Raw genomic sequence first — 20,587 nt, 5'->3', positions numbered from 1 at the left:
TTCCCTGAAGTCTCAATAAATCTAACATGTAACATTTATTCTACAAAAAATGCCACATTCCTTGAAGTGTTTCATAACAACAACTGTTATTACTCAGTCCGTATTTTTAACTGGTTTTAAAACAAATTAATCAAAATTTGTAACTACCATCTTCTTCATTTTTAACCCTTACTGCTGCATCATTTTACTTGGTCGGAACATGCCTGGAGGTCTTCAAAGCTGCTTGCAGTTGTAGTTATTTTTCTTCTGGGGCAGTTTGGTTGCTCTGTGGCTAAAGATCTGTGCCTGTGGCTGGAAGGTTGCCGGTTTGTATGCTGTGGCTGGCAGAGGAATCCTACTCCGTTGGGCCCCTGAGCAAGGCCCTTAACCCCAACTGCTCCAGGGGCGCCATATAAATGGCTGACCCTGCACTCTGACCCCTAGCTTCTCTCCCTGTCTATGTGCCTGTGTGTCTTATGGAGAGCAAGTTGGGGTATGTGAAAAGACAAATTACTAATACAAGAAATTGTATAAGGCCAATAAAGTTATTATTTATTTATCTTCTTATTTCTTTTTTATTGTTTCTGTCCAACATCAAATACATAGTTTTCTTTGTGTTTAAGGTTCTGTTCATTAAGATACAGGTTCAAAACATTGTTTTTCTTGCCCTAAATGTCTACACACGTGCACCTTGGCTCACCTGGGCAATGTTCAAGCCCATGGGCTCGTCCCCAGGTTAGCTCTAACGCTGTCCTGTCTCCTCTGCGTCTGTGCAGCCAGCTAGACAAGAACCACATCGCCTGCATCGAAGACGGAGCGTTCCGAGCGCTGAGGGGGCTGGAGGTGCTGTGAGTATCGGGCCAGTCCGAGAACCGAGCCAGACCCCAGGCTATTACTATTTATATTTTAGCATGGAATTAACTTCTGTTGCATTTGTACATATGAACAAACCTTTCTCCCACCCCCGTGGAAAAAAGGCGCCCCTGCTGAGTTATAATCAAGCAACAGGATTATTTATATCTGCAATGCTGAAATATGGAACTACATACCAGTAACCATCGTGGCGCTTCCCACTGACAACAACTATGAATGCCAGCATTTGTGTCTCCATAATTCTCTTCCAAACTGCATGCAATTTCACTTTTCTTTGTCCATTCTTGGAATGTGGTGCATTCATGTGGTAAACTTTCTCTCTAATCACCCTGTATTCATAGTAGTGTGCTGGTCTTTGCTGCTATCCCTGGGATAAGCTATTAGTTGATTTACTTTGTAGCTTTCATTGCACTGTATATAGAATGAATGCTGTAATTGTTGAAACAGTATTTCTGTATTAAAATTATAGGTAGATACATGACTGTAGATTTTAAGGTTCCTCAATAAGTTAAATTGCAAAGTACATTAGACGTAAGAAAAAATATATTACAGTACCTCATCATAGTGTTTTTAGAGTAAACCTTGCTATATCAGTGATTTTTTCTGGTTATTTCTTCACACTTTTTTAAAGGAAAGAACAAACATTTTTAATGTGCTCCCTACTATGAATTCCTTTACATTCTAGACCCTATTTAAACTAGATTCTTTCAGAAATTATTCCCTTCGATCTGGACCTTCTGGAAGTTTACAACATGAATGCTCCCAACTCTTTTAAAATTATTACTTACAAAAAAGTTCGTTATCTCCTGCTATTCTGCTATAGACCTGTTTGCAATTTCCTATTTTTACCAATAACTACAGAGAAGGTAGTTTTGAGTCAGTTAAAAAATCTTAGAATTTCATTTTATATATGTGAGATTTCGGTCACATGATACCTGACATACAGGCACAGTATGTAGTGTTTGGGTTTTTTTATAGAGGCCAGAAGTGCTGCAGGTTTTTTGAGTTTTGGCTCTCCTTTGCTAACCAGGACACTGCTATGCTACTGAGATTGTCTGCAGGAAGCATCACTGTGGTGAGCTGGTGGGAGAGTGGGAGCAGGAGAGCTTACTGTGCACAGCAGTTTGTGGGGATATGAGAAGGAGATGATTGGCTGTTTCACCTGTCCACCCCAAAGGTGATTTGCAGTAGCTTTGCAGCCCCGGGGATGAGGAGTTATTAAATCGTTTCTCTCTGTCCCATATTTTCTAGGACATTGAATAACAACAACATCAGCAGCATTCCCGTCTCCAGCTTCAACCACATGCCAAAGCTCCGAACCTTGTGAGTAACATGCATGTGAGATGCTACCCAGCTCCTCATGGTGCAGCGTGCAGTCTGTTCCAGCCGTCGGCAGTTGTGCTCCCAGCTTTCTTAGCCCTGATCCCCTTTCTTACCTCATCGTCCTGCTCTGAACAGGTTGTCCATGAAACCACAGCCGCTCAGCAGAGTGCATTCATTAAATGGCACACATTGTACAGAGTGTAGAAAGAAGCGTCAGTTTGATCCAAAGACATCTATTCTCAGTAATCTAATAAAGGCATTGCCATATGCCACAAAACATAGTACCACATGCTGTAGGATTTAAATCTGCTGTCTTTAATGCTTGGTGCTGTGTATACCAAGAGCGTTGCTTCTTTGTCCAATTTGTCCAATTTGCTCATTTTAACATGGCAGGAGAATCATCCATAGACATTGCTTTTATTACATTTAGACATCACATGTATTGTATATAGAGACTGGGTGACTGGTTTTGTTCACTGTAAGCCCCCTATACAGTATTCATCGATAACTCCAAAACCATGAACAGATGTCTCTTTTATAATATAATACAAACATTGAAGTTGACAAGAGATGGGGTGCTCATTATGCAGTTGTACAGCTTTTCGAGCAAATGGAAGACATATTGTGGAGCCATCACACTTCGGCAATCTCCTCAACGATGTCTGTAATGTATTATAAAAGAGGAAAAGGGTCTCTGTTCAGGGCTGTGATTATATCAGTGAATAAGAGCGGGTGCTGTCGTTCTCTCCCCCAGCCTTTCTGTACGTTGAAACAGAAAACAAAGTGAGGCCCAGGGCATGGCATGAGTTTTGGGCAGCAACGATAAATGCTATATCCAGAGTCTGGAAAGCAGAACATGTTGTTCGCTGGGGAAAAAAAAAAGAAAGAGCATTTAAAAGTTGGAAAGTTTTTTTTTTAAGACAAATCTGTTTGTTTCTGATTGATTCTCATTGGACAACACCCCAGTAAATTCGGGTGTGTATCCTTTCCCCATTTTGTTTAAAACAAAATAGATAGCTAAGGTTAAATAATTCGTTTTTTTCTGAAGCATAAAAAACAAATTTCACTTGAGAGCTCTTTTTACTGAATGGAGCTCTCAGGAATAATTGCTCTCCTAGCCAAGATATAATAACAGAAAACAGCGCTGGAGCGTTTTAAAAAAATGCAGAAAAACAGGCTCCTGCTTTTCCTGCCACTTTTAACCTTTCCCTGCTTTCTTGTGTGCTCTCTGCGAAACTGCCCGCTGCAGTGAGTCTCCCCAGTGAGCAGCCACAGCCCCCAGCAGCCGTTTTCACACACAATGCTCAGCAGACCAATTGAAAAGCAGACGAAAGGAATAAGCCCACAAATCCTTAAAATGCAAACTGACACACACTGCCATTCCTGGGAGCTTTGGTTCTGAGCCACTTGCCACAGTGGGATTGCAGACGCCAGTAACCATTTCCTTCCGCTTGAGTTGATACTGGACGACGGAGCCTTGTCGAGCAAAAAAGTGCTATTGTTTGGGGCTCTGGAGTAGAAAACAGTAGTATGGATAAATATAGAAAATGACAGTATAAAAAAGCGAATTGCTATATAGTGGTTTCATTAGTGCTACAACATCTGAACTTTGTCCTTTTGTCTTGGTGGAGGGAACTATATTTGTGATTGCTGTAAAAGCCTTACCGCAATTTTAACGTTTTTTTCCCCCTTCCTGGAATGCAGGGGTTTTGTGAAAGATGTGGAAAGATAATGTTATTGAATAAGAATAGACGGTAATAATTTTTAAAAAATTAACTCCAGACAGGGTTTTTCGGCTGTCTGTGTAAAGCCTCCGGCGAGTTCAGGCAGAAGTCATTTAGAACGCACATGGGCAGAGAAGGGATTTTATATTGTATCCATTTGTTTGTAGTGCCCCTTTCCTGAACTGTCTAGCAATCTTCAGACTTTGGTGGGTGCTGAACAGGTAAAAACCAGCCAGTAAAACATCTACTACCCATAGTTCATATAATCACAGCAAGAATAACTGATTTGACTGCCCAGAACTTACAACATGCCCACACTGAACATCAGGCCACCACAGTTAAGTTTGTCATAGATAATGGGAAATATTTAAATTCCACTCTAACGCTATTTTCGGGGGGAGAAGTAAGCCTCTCTGTTTCAAAGAAGATGGCCCAGGTTCCGGTTTTATGACATGCGGGCTCTTGTATTTACATACCAACACTGTATAGACCGGATAATGAAAGCTTCTTCCCTTATTTTAAGCAAGGTTTCCGTTGACAAGCGTGGAGACAGAATAATCGGAAAAAAGTGTTTTATTCTCTGCTTTATTCATATATTGTTCACGAGATCCAGAAGTTCAATGGATCAAACTGCTCTTCAATAGGAGTCTGCTTTTTGTTACCTGTTTATCATGCAGGCTTTCGGCCTCAGTTTCCTCTGTAGGGAAGCTACTTCCTCTGTAGCAAATGAATTACATGACGGTGCTGCAGTCTGCCCAGAAGGTAAACTGTGCCCTTACCTCCAACTTGTTAAAAGTAAAATAAAAGAAGCGAGTGACTGTCTGTCCGTCTCTCCCCAGCCGTCTTCATTCGAATAACCTGAACTGTGACTGCCACCTGGCCTGGCTCTCCCAGTGGCTGCGGCAGAGACCCACTATCGGGCTGTTCACACAGTGCAGCACCCCTTCCCAGCTCCGGGGGCTCAATGTGGCAGAGGTCCAGAAACACGAATTCGCCTGCTCGAGTAAGTAAGCCGCCCTCCTGCCCTGTAACACCGGCCTGTATTCCGCTCCCCAAACGGCAAACCCTTACCCTCTGTTTGGTGCCACACGATTGAACGTTAGTGAAAAAATACCCAGTGGCACGCAGGCTCTTGACTAACTCCTTCACGTTGAGATGTTTAGCTGCAGAAAAAGGTGCCAGCAGACAGTCAGCTGCCGCCATGATTCATCCTCAAGTCGAAAGGCAGCTCCAGTCAGAGAAGGCACATATCTCAATCGGGAAGCAAAATGTCAAGAGGCTGATAGGCACGTCTCCTTAGTTGGAGTGGGAAAACACTATATACTGTATAACTCCATTGTTTGCAGTGGGAGAGCCTGCCTAGGACTAAGTATCTCTACCAGTATCGAAGGCAGTGTGAGGAGTCACATTCAATAATTGATTCTAAATTGCAGTTCCTAGAAGGATAGGAGAGCTAGTTATTGAAAACCCTAATACAGAGACAGATTTGGAGCAAAAATTGAAAGTCTTTGACTTCACACACTTCGAGCTTTCGAGCGCACTCGAAATTCTCCCCTGCTGTTCACCTCATGTACTGTAGTTCATGACAAAGTAGGTTACTGGAACAGTGGTGTTTGACTGTTAGTTTCTATTGATTGTGTGTAACCATTTGCTTCTGTACCAGCTGTAATCACAATTGACAGGTTCACAGGGGCTTTTAATGTTTAGATAGGAATCACCATATTTTCACCAGAAATCTGCCCAAACCCAGTTAACCCAACACACACCAGTTGTGCCAGACGATGCTTGCATCACTCACGTCCTGCACCTCATTTCTCCATGAATTGGATATAACCGACATTTCTCCGGAAATAATTTCTCCAGTTAGAATCACCTAAAAGGGTAATTCAGTATTTGACAAGATCCAGTTCCAGTAATGACAGGTCTCTTTCTAACAGCTGTGCAAGGTCTAAACAAACTGAGCTTATTCAAGCATGAACGATAACCATAGTGAGAGAGAGGGCTTTGAGCAGCTGGAGTTTAATTGGCTGGAGCTGAGCACTTCATCAGATCAATGAGATCTTTACCGATGAGCCAAAATGCACTACGCTGCTGAACATATTGATGGCCTGGCAGATTAAAGCTTTTTAACATTGCTTCGTCAAAATACCAGAGACTTTGGTAGACGTGGAGCATGGCCTAAATCCTGCCACATTTTGTCAGTTTGGTTATGTATTGGTCTTGACTAGCTACATTGTGTCGCTGTCGCTCCCTGACAGGAAGTTTGTTTTCAATAAATTAAAGTCCAGGACTCAATCCGAGTTCCTCGCAGGCCTCTGGGCCTCCTCTGTGGGATGGGGGTACAGGAACAGCCCAGCCTGCGCGCAAGGCCTGTTAGTCTCCAATTGGATTGAATTAATCTCCACATTCATCATGGCTCCAATGTCAGCTGTGCGCGGGTGTGGGTGCATTGGGGGTGTTCTGCTACGGCTTGTGATTTTAATACAGTCAGATGGCATGACGAAATATTAACCCTACCGTTTCTGGGGAAAAACAAACTCTGTAAAGCATGGACAGGGTGAGAACATGTTTGAGTTGTGGATATGGATTGCTGATACCTTGAAAAATCAGGAATGGGCAAAGAATTTAAACTTTCCTACCGGCTACTTGAGACTTCGGTGTAGTATATATCTTTCAGTGTGTCTGCAAGTTGTGAAGACACCTTAAGAAGTCAGCTTAGCAGCTTTAAATTAGAAACAACTTCTTGATGTTCTGGGTGGCATAATGTTGAAGCCTGCAGCATTCTGTTCAGACATAGAATAACTTCAGGAATGTAGCCTAAAAGGATAGAAAGATAGCCCCAACCCACAGCAGTTCCAACAAAACACAGTGTTCCTGTAGGAGTTGTAAACCACAGCTTGTAGACAGATAGATAAGACTTTATTGATCCGGAAGGGAGATTGAGGTGTTACAGCAGCCAAGACAAGCAAAAACAGACATCAGAATAGACTAAAAATTCAAATAAGTACAGCAGTATGATGGAGTACAGTTGTATGATGGAGACTGACAGCTGGAGTAGGGGAAATGGCGTATATCGAAATGAACAGAAACTGAAAATTAGCTTTCCAAAACTGCCCTGCAAACTTCTGGATAGGACAGTGACCTTGGCACAGCCCTGGAAGCTTGTAGCCACTGTCGTACAGTTGCAAACACATGCTGTTCCATCCCTCAGATACACTGCACACACAGAAACACTCACAAGCACATGCCGGAGTCCTGACCAGTGTGTGAACTCGCAGCTTACAGATCATTAGTGCGTGACTCGCTGGCACACACCGTGTGCTCCCCTGCCCGGGAGGGGTGCGTATCTGTGTCGGGACACCTGTGTGGGATTTGGGGAAAGAGATGGAGGTCGAACCGGGAGTATTTGGTTATGGTTGGGAGGGAGCCCAGCGGAACACTGCCGCATTTGGGGTTTCACGGCTGGCTGCCCGCCGGTCTTGCCGGTCTGCGGTGCATTTCTGTTTTTTGGGATCTGGAGAGTATCTGAGTGGATTTGCAAATGTTGCACAATGCAAGGGAGTGAACTTGTGGAGGAAAGAAGGCCCTAATGAAAGCTTTGCCTTCTGACGGATAAGACTGCCGGTTTGTTCTTTAAATTCAAATAGCTCTGTAGATTGGAACCGTCTCCAGACAATCAATGCAGTTTTGCACACAATATTCTGACGGAAATTTAGATTTTACGCCGATGTATCCCGGGGTGGAGTGGTGACACTGTATCTAGTGCCTAATAAGTCCTGCAATCACTCTGATGATTTGGTCTGTCAAAGCAAAACCATTTGCAGTTTTTGAACTTACTGCACAATACCAAAAGGAGCTAATAGTTTTTGCAGCACAGAGTTGTACAGTTGCAAACAGGTGTTTACTGTAGATACATCACATGTCCGCTATTGAGAATGGGGAAAATCATTCTGCCCATATTATGAAAGACAAATACTTAGTTTGTTCATATTTGTTCATACAAGTCTTTCCAACAGCCAACTGTGTCCTAATTGGTTAAACTAGAACTTTTTGGAGAAAGGCAATCCAATACAGTATTTATGGCTGAAATAAAATAAACCTTGAAGATCTGTGATGTCGCACAAATTAACACTTTTTTAATTCATTTCCCCCCCTCACAAGGCTCCCCAAGAGAGCTCAAAGAAGAAAAATAAATCTGAGCTGGTAACCTACGTTAGACAAGCTGAGCTGTGGCCAAATACAATAATTTTCACACTTTCAGCAGCAGATCTTCAAAAACTACTTTTCTGCCTGGCACCAAGAATCCTTGCTGTGGAAAATTCCATATAAATAATATCAGGAATGGAAAGAATCAATTTTTGCCAAGAAAGGGAATGCTAACGCCTCCTTCAATTTCAATTGCAATTGCATGTGGAATGATCTTTTTAGCATTTTAAAGACAAGCCTAAAGTCTAAAGACTCATCCAGACACTTCATGAGTTCTGTTTGATTAAACAAACCTTGCTCAACAGCTATCTACGTCATTTTTAACAAGAAGGGATCCAAGTGATTCCAAAAATCCAGTAAAATATTTGGGACAAATGCTGTCCATTCTGGGGAAACCTCTGTGTCTCCATATCCTGTAGTGCTTATCTTAGCTCTGTGAGGGACAATGAAGCTCCAAGGATATCCAGGAAATCTGCAGAGACATGGCAACAGAAGTCTTCTGCATGGACAAGTCTCCATATAAAAATGGGAATCAGGGTTTTACTCTTCTATAGTTTCAAGTGTTGGGAACAGAAGGCATTGTCTACCTGTGAGGGATCAGATAATACTGTATATCTCCATGCATGGGTTTCATTGATAAAATTAGGTAGAGAAGGTGTACTCTTTAGTTTATGGACTGAATATATACTAAATATCTACTTTTTTTAAGTCCACAGTCCATTTGTCTGCTAGAATAGCCAAGTACTGTGATCCCTGTTCCTGTAATTTTGATCTGTGATGTGAATGATTCTTTTTCTACATTCATGTACAGTACATGCTGATCTAACTACACCGTTAGATTTATTATCTGCGGCGGAAGAGGCAGTCGTGTAGTAATATCTAATAGCTAAGATGTTAGCTGATATGGGGATGGCTGGATGAGACTCCTGAATGATGGCAATATTGTCAAATCCCAGCACATGGTGAATCTCGGCGATTAAAATCTTGATACCAAAGGTGTCAAACAAAGTGATGAGCATCCAATGGTGATTTAAACAGGCATAATCTAACAATAATTTCAAGGGAAACTGTAATGGCGCTGTAATCTGTGTAAAATCAGATTAATCTGAATCCAGGTTGATGCTGCACTATACTGTAAGTGTAAGCAGCTATTATTATTATTAGTATTATTATTAATTATTATAATTTATTCAGGCAGAAGCTGAGGTCTCCCTTCCTGGCTTTCTGTAAAGTAGCCTGAATATGCATGGTCTATTTTCAGTCGCCATGGTTTTATCAGAATAAGTGTGAATAGACATGGCCTCAATATTCCTGCCTTTCAAGCCTGGGTAGTCATACAGTATGGGGAGAGAGAAAAAAAGGTACAATTTGCAGCCTCTCAATGGCTAAACAAAGACTGTTGCTTCTGTTTTCTTCCTCTAAATTTGCACCTCTGAAATACACGCACCCCAGTCTGAGTTTGTGGTTATAGATAGATTTGGTATTTTTCTCCAACTGTAGCCTGCTTCGCTGACATTGCATGACTTGTGAGCTCGTTCAGCAGAGATTGCAGTTTAGATTTCGTATCCTGACCAATTTCTTCACTCCGTCCAAGCTTTTGGTCAAAGTAGACCATCATCTCCTCCCTGATGTCTGTGAAGTTTTGGGTTTTGCTTTATTTTCTCTTTGTCCCCTTTGCTCTGTGACAAGGCCTTTTTGTTCTGGTTTTCTAACTTCCTGGAACGTATTGAGTACTGTCCAAAAAAACAGACTGGGTAAGTAGGGATATATTGAGCTGGTGGTCTGTTTAAAAGTGGTGGGTGGGAACAAGGAGGGAAGTCCAATTTCCCAACAAATAAGCATATTTTATATTTATTTTCTTTCTGTACTGATAAGTAGGATTTAGCATGTTTTGCATTTAAAGACTTGTATTTTTTCAGCATAGACTAGGCAGAAGTGCGAGTTGTGGAGTTATGGTTTGTTGGTTGAATTCAGATTGATTAAAAATGATTCAGTCTAAGTTATCATATGAAATGTATAGCACCACTTGACAAAATAGATACTCTTATCACTCATCTCCTGTAGAATAAAAGATTTTTAAAAAAGGGCTGAAAAAATTCCAGACCATTCCACTAAACTCCTTTCATTACGCTGCTTGCTCTATGCTTGACATCCTGGGAAAGGTTTTACTGCAAGTAATCTGAAAATGGCTTTCTCGCCATTGTGTTTAACATCTGAACAGACTAAGAAGAGAAACCTGGTGTAGAATAAGGTACACGCTGTTCATGGAGTCTTCCATTTAGAAAGCCGAAAATGCTCTAGCAACAATTAAACTTGGCATTCAGAGAGACACTGCTTCATTTTTACTAACTACTAGAAAGCCCTCAGTCTCTCGAGAATCCTACTTGAAAGACCATAATCCTCTTCTGACTGGCCAACAATTCAGACAGTAACCTTCTAAAACCCACAATGCACATCTCCCAGCACACCAATCCAGGAGAAGCAGGTGTGTATCCTGCAATGTGGATCTAGCTCTGACCAACAGCACATCTGGGTTTTCATCTGTTCTCTCCCTTCACAGCTGCTAGAGCACTACAGGGCTGAATAACACAGGGTAATGATCAAGGTATAATGACAAAGAAAAGGCAGTTTTATCGCTTCAGGTTTATTCACTAACCTGCTAAGGTTTTATTACATTTCTGTACACTCAGTAAAGTAGATTTGTCTGATATTTATTTTAGGTCTGATTTTCCATTACTGACAAAGTGTGACCAGACTACTGACTATAGGTTCAGCCAGTTTGAAATTCTTTGAAGAAAAGACTGACAGTTGTGTTGTAACATAAGCTGGTGCTCTTTAAGCGTAACAGATTAAAAAAAAAACATGCATTCCATTAATACATACTCTACACAGAAATAATCTATCCAGAAAGACACTCATTGGTTTTTAATAAAGTATTCTTGAAATATACATGATTATACATATCTATTATTATAGCATGTAATATGTTAGTGAATTAGTTTCGAAATGTTGTTTCTGGATGTTTGTAGGTTGCAGGAATGTATGTTGGGTGTCCAGGGCTGGTATCTTGTTCTCTTGGGTCTCTCGTCAGAGCAGTGAGGAAGCTGAATTTTCCTGGGCCTGCCATTCTGGGTCTAGCCTTCCAGATTCTAGTGTCATGGGCCGTCAGGACAGGCATACTTGGTGTCTGATCCTGGCCCTGGGAGACTGGTGGTGGGAAAATTATGAGAAAAGAAAGTATGTTACAGTACGTGGAAGGAAGATTTAAGGTAAAGAAAATGATGTAACACACTTTGAACATCAGCAGCCCTATTATCTAATAGGCTAAGATAAATAGGGATTAAAGAAGCAGGTATTGACTCGTGATTTAAAAGCTGAAACTGAAGGGGCATCTCTTATCTGTTTTCACCATCCATCAGGATGATGCATCATCACAATCACTTCCAAAGTGCTCCTTGATCTGCAGAAACACTCCCTGGGCATCAATTGCATTGTCATGACCAGAGCTCAGTGGCAAAATGATTGAACTTAAATAACAGAGATCTGGGGACACATAAATTGTAACTGTACAGCAGCCACTTTTTCACCCGATGCTTGCCCGTCCCAGCTGAAAGCCTTCGCTCCTCTCTCCCCCAGGTCACACAGAGTCTGTGGGTCTACAGCCCTGTAGCCTGGCAGCAGGCTCTTGTCCGGCCATGTGTACCTGCAGCAACAACATCGTGGACTGCCGGGGGAAAGGACTGACCGCCATTCCTGCCAACCTGCCCGACAGCATGGCCGAGATGTGAGTTCCTGCACGACAGCAAAGCAGACAGGCTCGGAGTCTAACAGCACATTGCCAAATGCTTCTCTAACACCAGCAAATAAAACATCAAACTTACAAACAAGAATATTGTGAAAGCATGCCTCTTTTTAGAATAGGTTCAGCCACCCCATCTAATGTTTGAAGAACTTTGTGACAGAGCTTCAGCAAGTTGTCCGGATACACGCTGTTTTATTTTGGAGTTGGGTGGGGAGTTATGTAACAGTGGTCAGAGGCAGTTTTTTTTCACAGTCCAAATAGGGCTATTTTCACCAAAGAACAAAGAAACAATCCCAAACTTTTGGTAACAAAACTCAGAGCATTTCTGTTTACGTTTATTCATCTGTGCAGTGTACAGTACTGCATATCTTGGGTAAGCCACTGGACTCATAACTGAGAGTTTGTGGGTTCATGTTCCCAGTGCAGACTACTATACTATACTTCTATAGTTCCTTGAGTGAGATTTTAGACCTCAGTCGCTCCAGTCTACCCAGCTGTTTAAGTGGGAATCAGCCCTGCTGGGGGATAATTCCTGTGATGGACAAGTGTCCCTTCCACATGCTCTCAGGCCTGATTAACAATAAAGAAACTAGTTCAGGTGGGTAGCTGCATCAGCATGCGTAGGCTGCAAAGAAACAAGTAATAGGTTTAATCCATGCTGAAAAAAAGAAGAAAGAAAACACAACATTTCGGCCGTGATGCCTTCTTCAGGTGTGAGAATAAACCTATTACTTGTTCCATAAAGAAACTAGGATGAGTCCTGGAGTGATATATGCTAGGTAAAGACTATTCAAAACACAAATGTCCTCTAAGCAATTTCCTAAAACCCTCCAGTATGTTCAACAGGCAAATGACAGAGCAAGCCAGCTTCTGTGGGAACACTGACAGAAGCCGTCTAGGCTCAAACCACACAGTTCGGGACATTATTTTTTGTCAATTTAAAAAAACAGGAGTGCCAGACAGAAGGGAAGAGGGTGCAAATGCAAAAAGCTCATTGGTCATTCCAACACGAAGCCTGAAGAGCTATTGGATCCTTTTGTGGAATTAGTCTCAAGTATGTGACTGTATCAGTATTGACATAATAACTAACTACCCTATTACAAATAACGCTTTAGCCTCAGGTTTAACTTACAGCTACTGGATTGAAACAATCTGAGCTGAATAACATTTCCAATATGTCTTCAAACCACCCTTCTCCCTCCCCACAGAAACACAAAATACTAGAAACACATTTTCATTTTCAGGCTCCTTTGCATTCATGCAGAGATCAAGAAGAAATTGAGAATTCTATTACAGGGCCCTATTTGCTACACTGGCGTGTAGTATCATTGAGGGAAAGATAAAGCCGATTTTAGTTTTTTTCCTGTCAACAGAATTTCCAACCTGCCCCAAGCACCACCTGAGGGAAGAGTACATACATCTGATTTTCAGCAAACAAGTCAAAACTACTGAAGGACTGATATATCATTATGCTTAATAGGAAATGGGTTTCTAGCTGCTTGTGATGCTGTTAATCTACAGTAACCACGGTATAGTTACCTTGCAGCTGAAACTGTTTGCTAATCATACCCCCTGAGCAGACCTGAAGCTCATAGAAATCAGTGGGGTGAACTACAAATCTGAAGAAAATGTATACTGTATATTGTCTAGAAAATTATATATACCATATACCATTGTGCAGCATATATTTAGATCCGTGGGATATTAAAATGAGCCCCAAAACACAGAGCTATCGCCCAGTTTCCCACAACATTTAAACACAGTACAGATAATATTTGCACAATTGTGTGTTTCAAGCTCTCTGTGACGCACACTGCCAAGCTACTGTTTATGGCTATGCTCACACACCTACAGTAATCTCTCAGATGACACTTCATTTTGGGTTTCTGTCCTTGGCAGCATAGACAAACCATTTTTTAGTTTTTTTGTGTGAAATTAAAAAAATATCCAAGTTGTTGATATTTTGTTTTTGTGCTCAGAACCTTGTCTTGTTCAAAGAACATAAACAAAATCTGACAACACACTTTATTCTGTTAAAAATAATTATTTGGTGTTTTGTAATCATGACCTATTTTCTGTACTTCAGTGAGGCTCAACATGTTGGGGAAGAAGTTCTCTGCTTTGATCATCACCTCAGTACTTTGTTGTCCTGCTTGTAAAGATTCCCCAAGGAAGAGAAAAGAAACTGAACACACCTAAACTGATCCATTAGAGAACCATGGTCCAGCATGACTTAATACTGTAGATTACTATTCACCATCCATTAATGAAATTTGTATCACAATTTAATTCTGACCAGAGGCCCTGGGTTCAGTTCCTGGGGAGCTATCAAGCTGAAGTTTGTATGTTCTCCCCATGTTCTTGTGGGTTTCCTCCGGGAACTCAGGGTTCTTCCCACAGTCCAAAGACATACCAGTAGGTTAATTAGCTTCTGCAAAATTGATCCTGGTGTGAGTGTGCATATTTGTGTCTGTCTGCCCTGCGATGGACTGGTGTCTTGTCCAGGGTGGATCCTGTCTTGCACTTGTTGCTTGCCGGGTTAGGATTCGGCTTCTACCACCTCTGCGTACTGGACAAAACGGTGTAGAAAATGGAAAGACTGATGGAAATTTCATTTACATTTGAAACGAAAACCCATCCTCTCCCATGCTTTCAAGGATCAGAGCTTCAAGAATTTATACACCTGTGATTAAATACTTGTATGTGCTGTGCTTAATTAGAAACCATCTAATACCCATTTTAAATTCATGGGGTTATGCACAATTTGCCACCCCCCAACCAACCATAATGTCTAGGCACAACTCTAGTTTATTACAAAAAAAAAGGAATTGAAATCATGTTTTCCAAATCTGAGAATTTCTTCTGTGGCTTGCAGCCAACATCGGAAGAAAAACCCATATACAGTATGCATGTCATATAGACACTGAATGTATTTTGCAGATAGACTGTGAGCAAATATGCCATCCATTGATTTTACGTAGTGCTGAACTTGTTGCGATCTTCCTAAAGGTTATGTATTTGTTTCACAATGAGACCTTATGTCATCCAACTCTGCATAGGGGCAGCCGTTGTGTGAGCTTCACTTGCTCCTGTTCAACAGTTCTCATTCATTTCTGAACATTAATAGAATGTTTTGGCAAGTCCTTCCCCACACCAAAAAACAAAAATATGTTTATAAAATGGATTTTCATCCCACTAAAAACTAAAAACAGTAAAAATGAAAAAAGTACACCAAAGCAATGCACGTGTGACTGAGTAACATGTGTAGTTCTGCCCCCATTGGGATTAATTCCCCAGCTTCCCATGGACATCTCCAGTTCCCCATCTTCCCACACAGCAGTGCATTCCTCTACACCTAAAGACCAGGACTCCTGCCATAAGACTATTCAACTGTAGGTTGCTAGGAAGTGACATCACCTTGTGGAAAAGGCTCAGGGGTGAAAGTGCCCTGTTCCACTTGCAGTCAGTGTGCAGTTTCACAAACCTTCACAGGTTGATTGGTCTGCTGCCATTGCAGCCATGGAATAATTAGACACAGACACCCCCTTCACCTTTTAGTCAGTTTGACAGACATTTTACTATCTCAGATTTCCCCCTTCGACAGACTTTGGAGGAGAGTTTCTCAGTGTAACCTCAAATCTGTTTTGTTCATGTGCAAAGCCAAGCAGACAGGAGTATAATATTGGCCTCTGCTCAGAGCCAAAGTTGGACTCTCAATGTAGAGAATACCAGTGGATTGTAGTTAGCAGTGAGCCTGTGTTATATTAGCCCTTCGTCTCTCACTTTATCTCCAGTGTATGCACTATGGGTTTGAAGAGTGATGCCTGACAGTGTAGAGTGTTGTCTGACAGTGCATATTCAGAGGGTGCATGTGTGATATCTCCATCTGTCCCAAGATGGTGTGAATGTGAATGCATGGAGCTGAGCTGATTTGCAACTGTTAAGCTGTTAATTCCTAAAATAGGGTTCTTTAAAAGAATAAGCGGTAGCCCTTTTTGTTTAAGTGAGCTATCTAGCTTTCCTGACCATTGAAGTTCAATAGAACTGTGTTTCACTTGTATCCCAGCCTACTTTTTCTAGAACTAAGGAAGGACGACCACATACGGTAGCCATAACGAGCTACTGCAGTGGCCTAGTTGTTATTTTCGGCCAGAGGACTTCGCCTCTGGTGGATTGATGCCGCGCGAGCGTGTGTGTGCAGTTCTTCACAGTCTTCGCATTTAGGGCTGCACAAAGGCACAGCGCCCAGCCACTCTTGATTGATGCCTCACCTTGAAAAGTCCAGCCTGTCAGTCAGTCACTGAGAAGACACTGCCCGCGTCTTTCACATTCTGTGTGATTTATTTTAGAAGCCAGGAACTGTAAACAGCTTTGATTACCAAGGGTCCTCGTGCCTCTCGGAGGATGAATAGCTAATGGCATTATGTGTTCTCGTTTAATTAAGGCCGTGCTTACAGCGCGATGAATGAAATGAGCTGCATTGATTATCCACCAGTTGGGTTCTTCAGCAGATTGTTGCTTTTCTGGGGATTGATTGAAAACTCAGCCAGGCTCATTTCACTGCATTGGGAATCAATCCTCCCCCCCCTTCCCTGAGCGATGATTGCGAAGTTTCTTTTCCGACCCTTAGCCCACCTACCCACCCCCCTCAAGATCGATTTCAATCTGCTGCTCTTAAACGAGCAGATTCATCAACTGGGCTCCGTGTTGAGCTGAGGTGCTGGGCTCTTGGAGGTATTGATCAGAGCTGCAGGAGCAATCTGTCAGGCTAGCTGTGCACACTCACACTGACACTGAACTCATACACACAGTGGAGTCAGCTCCATGCGACTCCCTTATGATAAGATCACTTTATTAGCCATATACAATTTCTTGTATTAGGAATTTGTCTCTTTCACATACAGTACCTCAACTTGGTCTTCATGAGATACACAGACAGGGAGAGAAGCTTGGGGTCAGAGCACAGGGTCAGCCATTTATACAGCACCCCGGGAGCAGTAAGGGTTAAGGGCCTTGCTCAGGGGCCCACCGGAGTAGGATTCCTCTGCCGGCCGCGGGATACGAACCAGCAACCTTCCAGCCACAGGTGCAGATCCTTAGCCACAGAGCCACAGCACCGCCCAGGTGCAGGTGTTGACTGTGGCAGAGTAAAGCATGTTCTATTGCTCTTTATTAATAACAGTAATAAACCAGCACAGTGCCACATAAGCACACACAGGAACACAGGATGGACCTTTGTTATTGAAACATGGTTGATTGCTAAATCTGCTTATCAGTTTATGTGTTGTATACCAAATCTCATACCTCAAAGTTGTACAATAACAATTGCAACATGCAATTAAAAATTAAACTTTTGCCTTTTTTTAGTCAATGGGCATGTTTTCTTTTCCCCTTTCATTGTTTGGATCATGCAGCTTTATATATGGATATACAGTATATAGAAATTTGTAGAGTATAGCCACATCACCATTCGGGTTCCAATATAATTTCAAAGCGAGCATAACACATTTGCTATACAAAGCTCTTCTAAAGCTTTTGCTGGCTTGGTAAGACACTCTGAATCATAGTGGAACTATGCAAGATAAACTTGGTGTGAGGGACTGGCAGTAAATTAATTAAAACCTCTGTAAATGCAATCATAGTGAGAAACAGAGTGAAAACATATTTTGCTTTAATTTGAAAAGCCACTGAATCACTGAATTTCTGACTTTTCCATTTTTGCTGAACCATTTTAACTACATTGTTTCTTTGTTTCCTTGTTCTTCTGTAGATGTTTTACAGCTGAATATTGTAAGTTTAATAACTTCAGAAACATTTACCACCATGTCAAATTTGGGCCTGCTTTTACAGAAACAGAAAATAACAAAAATGTGGTTGAAAGGGATTATATGATTTGTTAGGATCCCAAAGTAAAAGTCACTAAAATGTTTTTTTCTCTTAGGTTAGTAACAATAACATTAGTTACATAATGGAAAGTGCTTTATGCATCAGTCCTAAGCAGTAGTGATTCCCTTACATTCTCTCATGTATTATAAAACCTGTTATAGCTGCAGAGGACTGATTAACTTTACTGTAATATGACTTGACCAGATTGATCATAGCTCTACACTGTTTGTCTTTAAAAACAACAAATCATCACTATTGCTTGCATGTAGACAAAAAAGTAGACAAATAACACATATATTGCTTTCTACACTTTTTTAGTAATTAAATAGCTTTATATTTTTCTGTAACGTACTATTATTTTTTTGTTTGTTAAACTTTGGATCATAGTCACACAATGAGCAGTATTATTCAGTTAGAAATCATTTTAAAATTCATCTCTTCTGCAGGCTATTTTACTACAATTGTTTTTGTAAATTGTGAAAAAAGGCAGTTTAGTGAGTACTTCTCTGTAGTAGTGCTTCAGTAGTGTAACTGACAGTGACTTCAGTTTATATAGGTGCCATTCAGCCCTTTAGAAAATGCTCTTGACGGTTCAGTCCATTTCCAGATGACAATATTAACCTCTTCTACAATAATTCCCATTATAGGAGCCCTTTGAGAGCGATAACGAAGACAGATCTCCTGTGAAATGCATGTAAAACCCTAACGTGTTACTAGTTAACTGCTTAAAAGACTCTGTCCCCCCAAGGTCAGCAATATCCCATAATAATTATTCAGCTCTGGTGAGTTACTGTGTTGAAACTGACTTCTGTTTGCTTGACCTAACCATTCTATTAAAAGAAAGGGCCAATAGCTCACAGTACATACTGTATAGAAAATATATTCTTTTCTGGTTGGGAGAGGAGGGGGTGACCTTCTCCCTTCCCTTCAAAGAGGGAAGAACAAGCCTTTATAGTATTTAAAGCAGTAAACATACTTTAAACCCTTGTTCCCGCAATGCCTGAGCTGCAAGTTGGCAATTAATGGGTTAATTTATTCTGTCATTTTCAAGTGGGGCACTATTTATTTCCCACGCACCCCTGGAATGCTGCTGAATGGGGAAGTAGTCCCAGGCTGCGGATGTGCACGGTGCCCAACTGGTGTGCCCGCTGTGCCAAGGCTCTGTATCAGGCAGAGCTGTACCCCCGGTGTGCCCGGTAAAATACTGTTTATTTATAGGTCAGTTCACAGCTTTTAAAATTCCTCCCTTAATTAGGCTTAGGGGGGATTGAGAGAGAGTCTCAGAGGCAGCTGTCTGCTCTGCTGCGATCTGGAAAAGCACAAGGCAGCCCATTAACGAGGGCCCTAAAATGCAGCCAGCCCCAAACGCAGCCACTAATGGGATTTTCAGAGCACGAAAAAAAATAAACCTTTATTGCATCCCTGGATTTTTCCAGCACATCTGAAGATGATTAGGTTGCGATTCCTGACGTTTCCGCAATGGATGAATCTCACTCGACTGCGGAAACCCCACATGCGATTAATAAGACAGACCCGTGACGTCTGCCTTTGACCTCTGTCTCCCTCCCTCCGTTAAGCATCCCTTTGCTAGCCCAAAGACAGGTGGACAGAGCACAGGAGATAGAGACTGTTTTTTTTGTGTGCTTTTTATAGATAGGTTTGAGGTTCTGTGTTAGGCCCAGCTCCCACACCAGAGGTTCTTCGTTCTGGTTATACTGTGTGAGGTGTTCTGTTTTGGAATGTGTCGTGGCACTAGCATTCCTCAATTCTAGAAAACAAGCACTTTGCCAACTTTAAATCCTGTCAAAGACACTACTTATGGGCGGCACGGCGGTGCAGTGGTTAGCGTTGCTGTCTCACAGCACTGGGGCCCTGGGATGAGTTCCAGACCTGGCATGCTATCTGAAGTTTGTATGTCCTCTCTGTGTTCGTGGGAGTGTGTGTTTGGGTCTGTGTGTGCCCTAGTATCCTGTCCAGGGTGTATGCTGCTTTGCTTCCTGGAATAGGCTCCAGCTCCCCTGTGACTCTGTTTTAGATAAAACAGTGTGAAAAAGGCTGAATGAATGGACAGACGATGCTTATGAATGAGAAAACCTCAAGTAAATAAGAAGCAACTCTGCTGAAATACGAAGTGATATGGAAGAGGTATGAAATGAAATACAATGGGAATTAAGAATCTTAACATGCCCCCTGCCCTGTTACTTTTAGGATATTGTACTCAAGTGTTGCTTTCAGCTTTTGCCTCACAACAGGTTACTTTTCTCTCTGCTTGCTTGTTTTCTGCCCATGAGTCCCCCCAACCGTGTTAGCTTGGAAGCTCATAGCTGCGGCACTGACTGCAGGACACGCATAAACATTAGAAGTACTGGAACACCACAGATTCTCAGTTTTTTCTTTTCTGAGTCTTTCCTCAAAGCATCCAGTGCCGAGTCTTCTATACTGTATGTCAGGAGTGTAACTTCCAGCAGCCTGGCTTGGAGGCAAGGGGATTAGGAGGTTGAAACCCAGCTTAGCCTTGCTGACAGAGTCATTTAGCAAGCCTGCCTGTGACTTGGAAGGATGGGCTGCTCTATGCACAGGGAGAAGCTGAGCCAAGTACTGGAGGAATCCAGCACTGTTCAAACAACCATTTGTTGCCTCGACTTGTTTATTATTACGGTAGACTATGACTATGTTATGACTGAGAGCTGGGGGTTCACATGTGTGTTAAACAGAGCAAAGCCATACAGGACAGGTGACATCTTCGGAAATGGAGTAAGATTATATTTAAACACAGGAAGGCTGGTCACAGGGT

General features: G+C 41.9%; 1 protein-coding gene across 2 annotated transcripts in view; it reads left to right on the top strand.

Annotated features, from left to right (window-relative positions):
• The window catches only part of LOC148661752 (slit homolog 1 protein-like), a 158,803-nt gene that overhangs the window by 91,332 nt on the left and 46,884 nt on the right, over positions 1-20,587 (top strand). For both annotated transcript variants that reach the window (XM_088635947.1, XM_088635948.1), the window contains exons 6-9: positions 756-827; positions 2,104-2,175; positions 4,739-4,902; positions 11,742-11,889. In XM_088635947.1, coding sequence (XP_088492073.1) covers positions 756-827; positions 2,104-2,175; positions 4,739-4,902; positions 11,742-11,889 — 456 coding nt within the window. The remainder of the gene's footprint in view (positions 1-755; positions 828-2,103; positions 2,176-4,738; positions 4,903-11,741; positions 11,890-20,587) is intronic.

This window comes from Lepisosteus platostomus, chromosome 6 (assembly GCF_059453375.1).
Source record: "Lepisosteus platostomus isolate fLepPlt1 chromosome 6, fLepPlt1.hap1, whole genome shotgun sequence".
NCBI lineage: Eukaryota > Metazoa > Chordata > Actinopteri > Semionotiformes > Lepisosteidae > Lepisosteus > Lepisosteus platostomus.
Note: the sequence above shows the minus strand (reverse complement) of the source record. Positions and strands in the feature narration are given on the sequence as shown.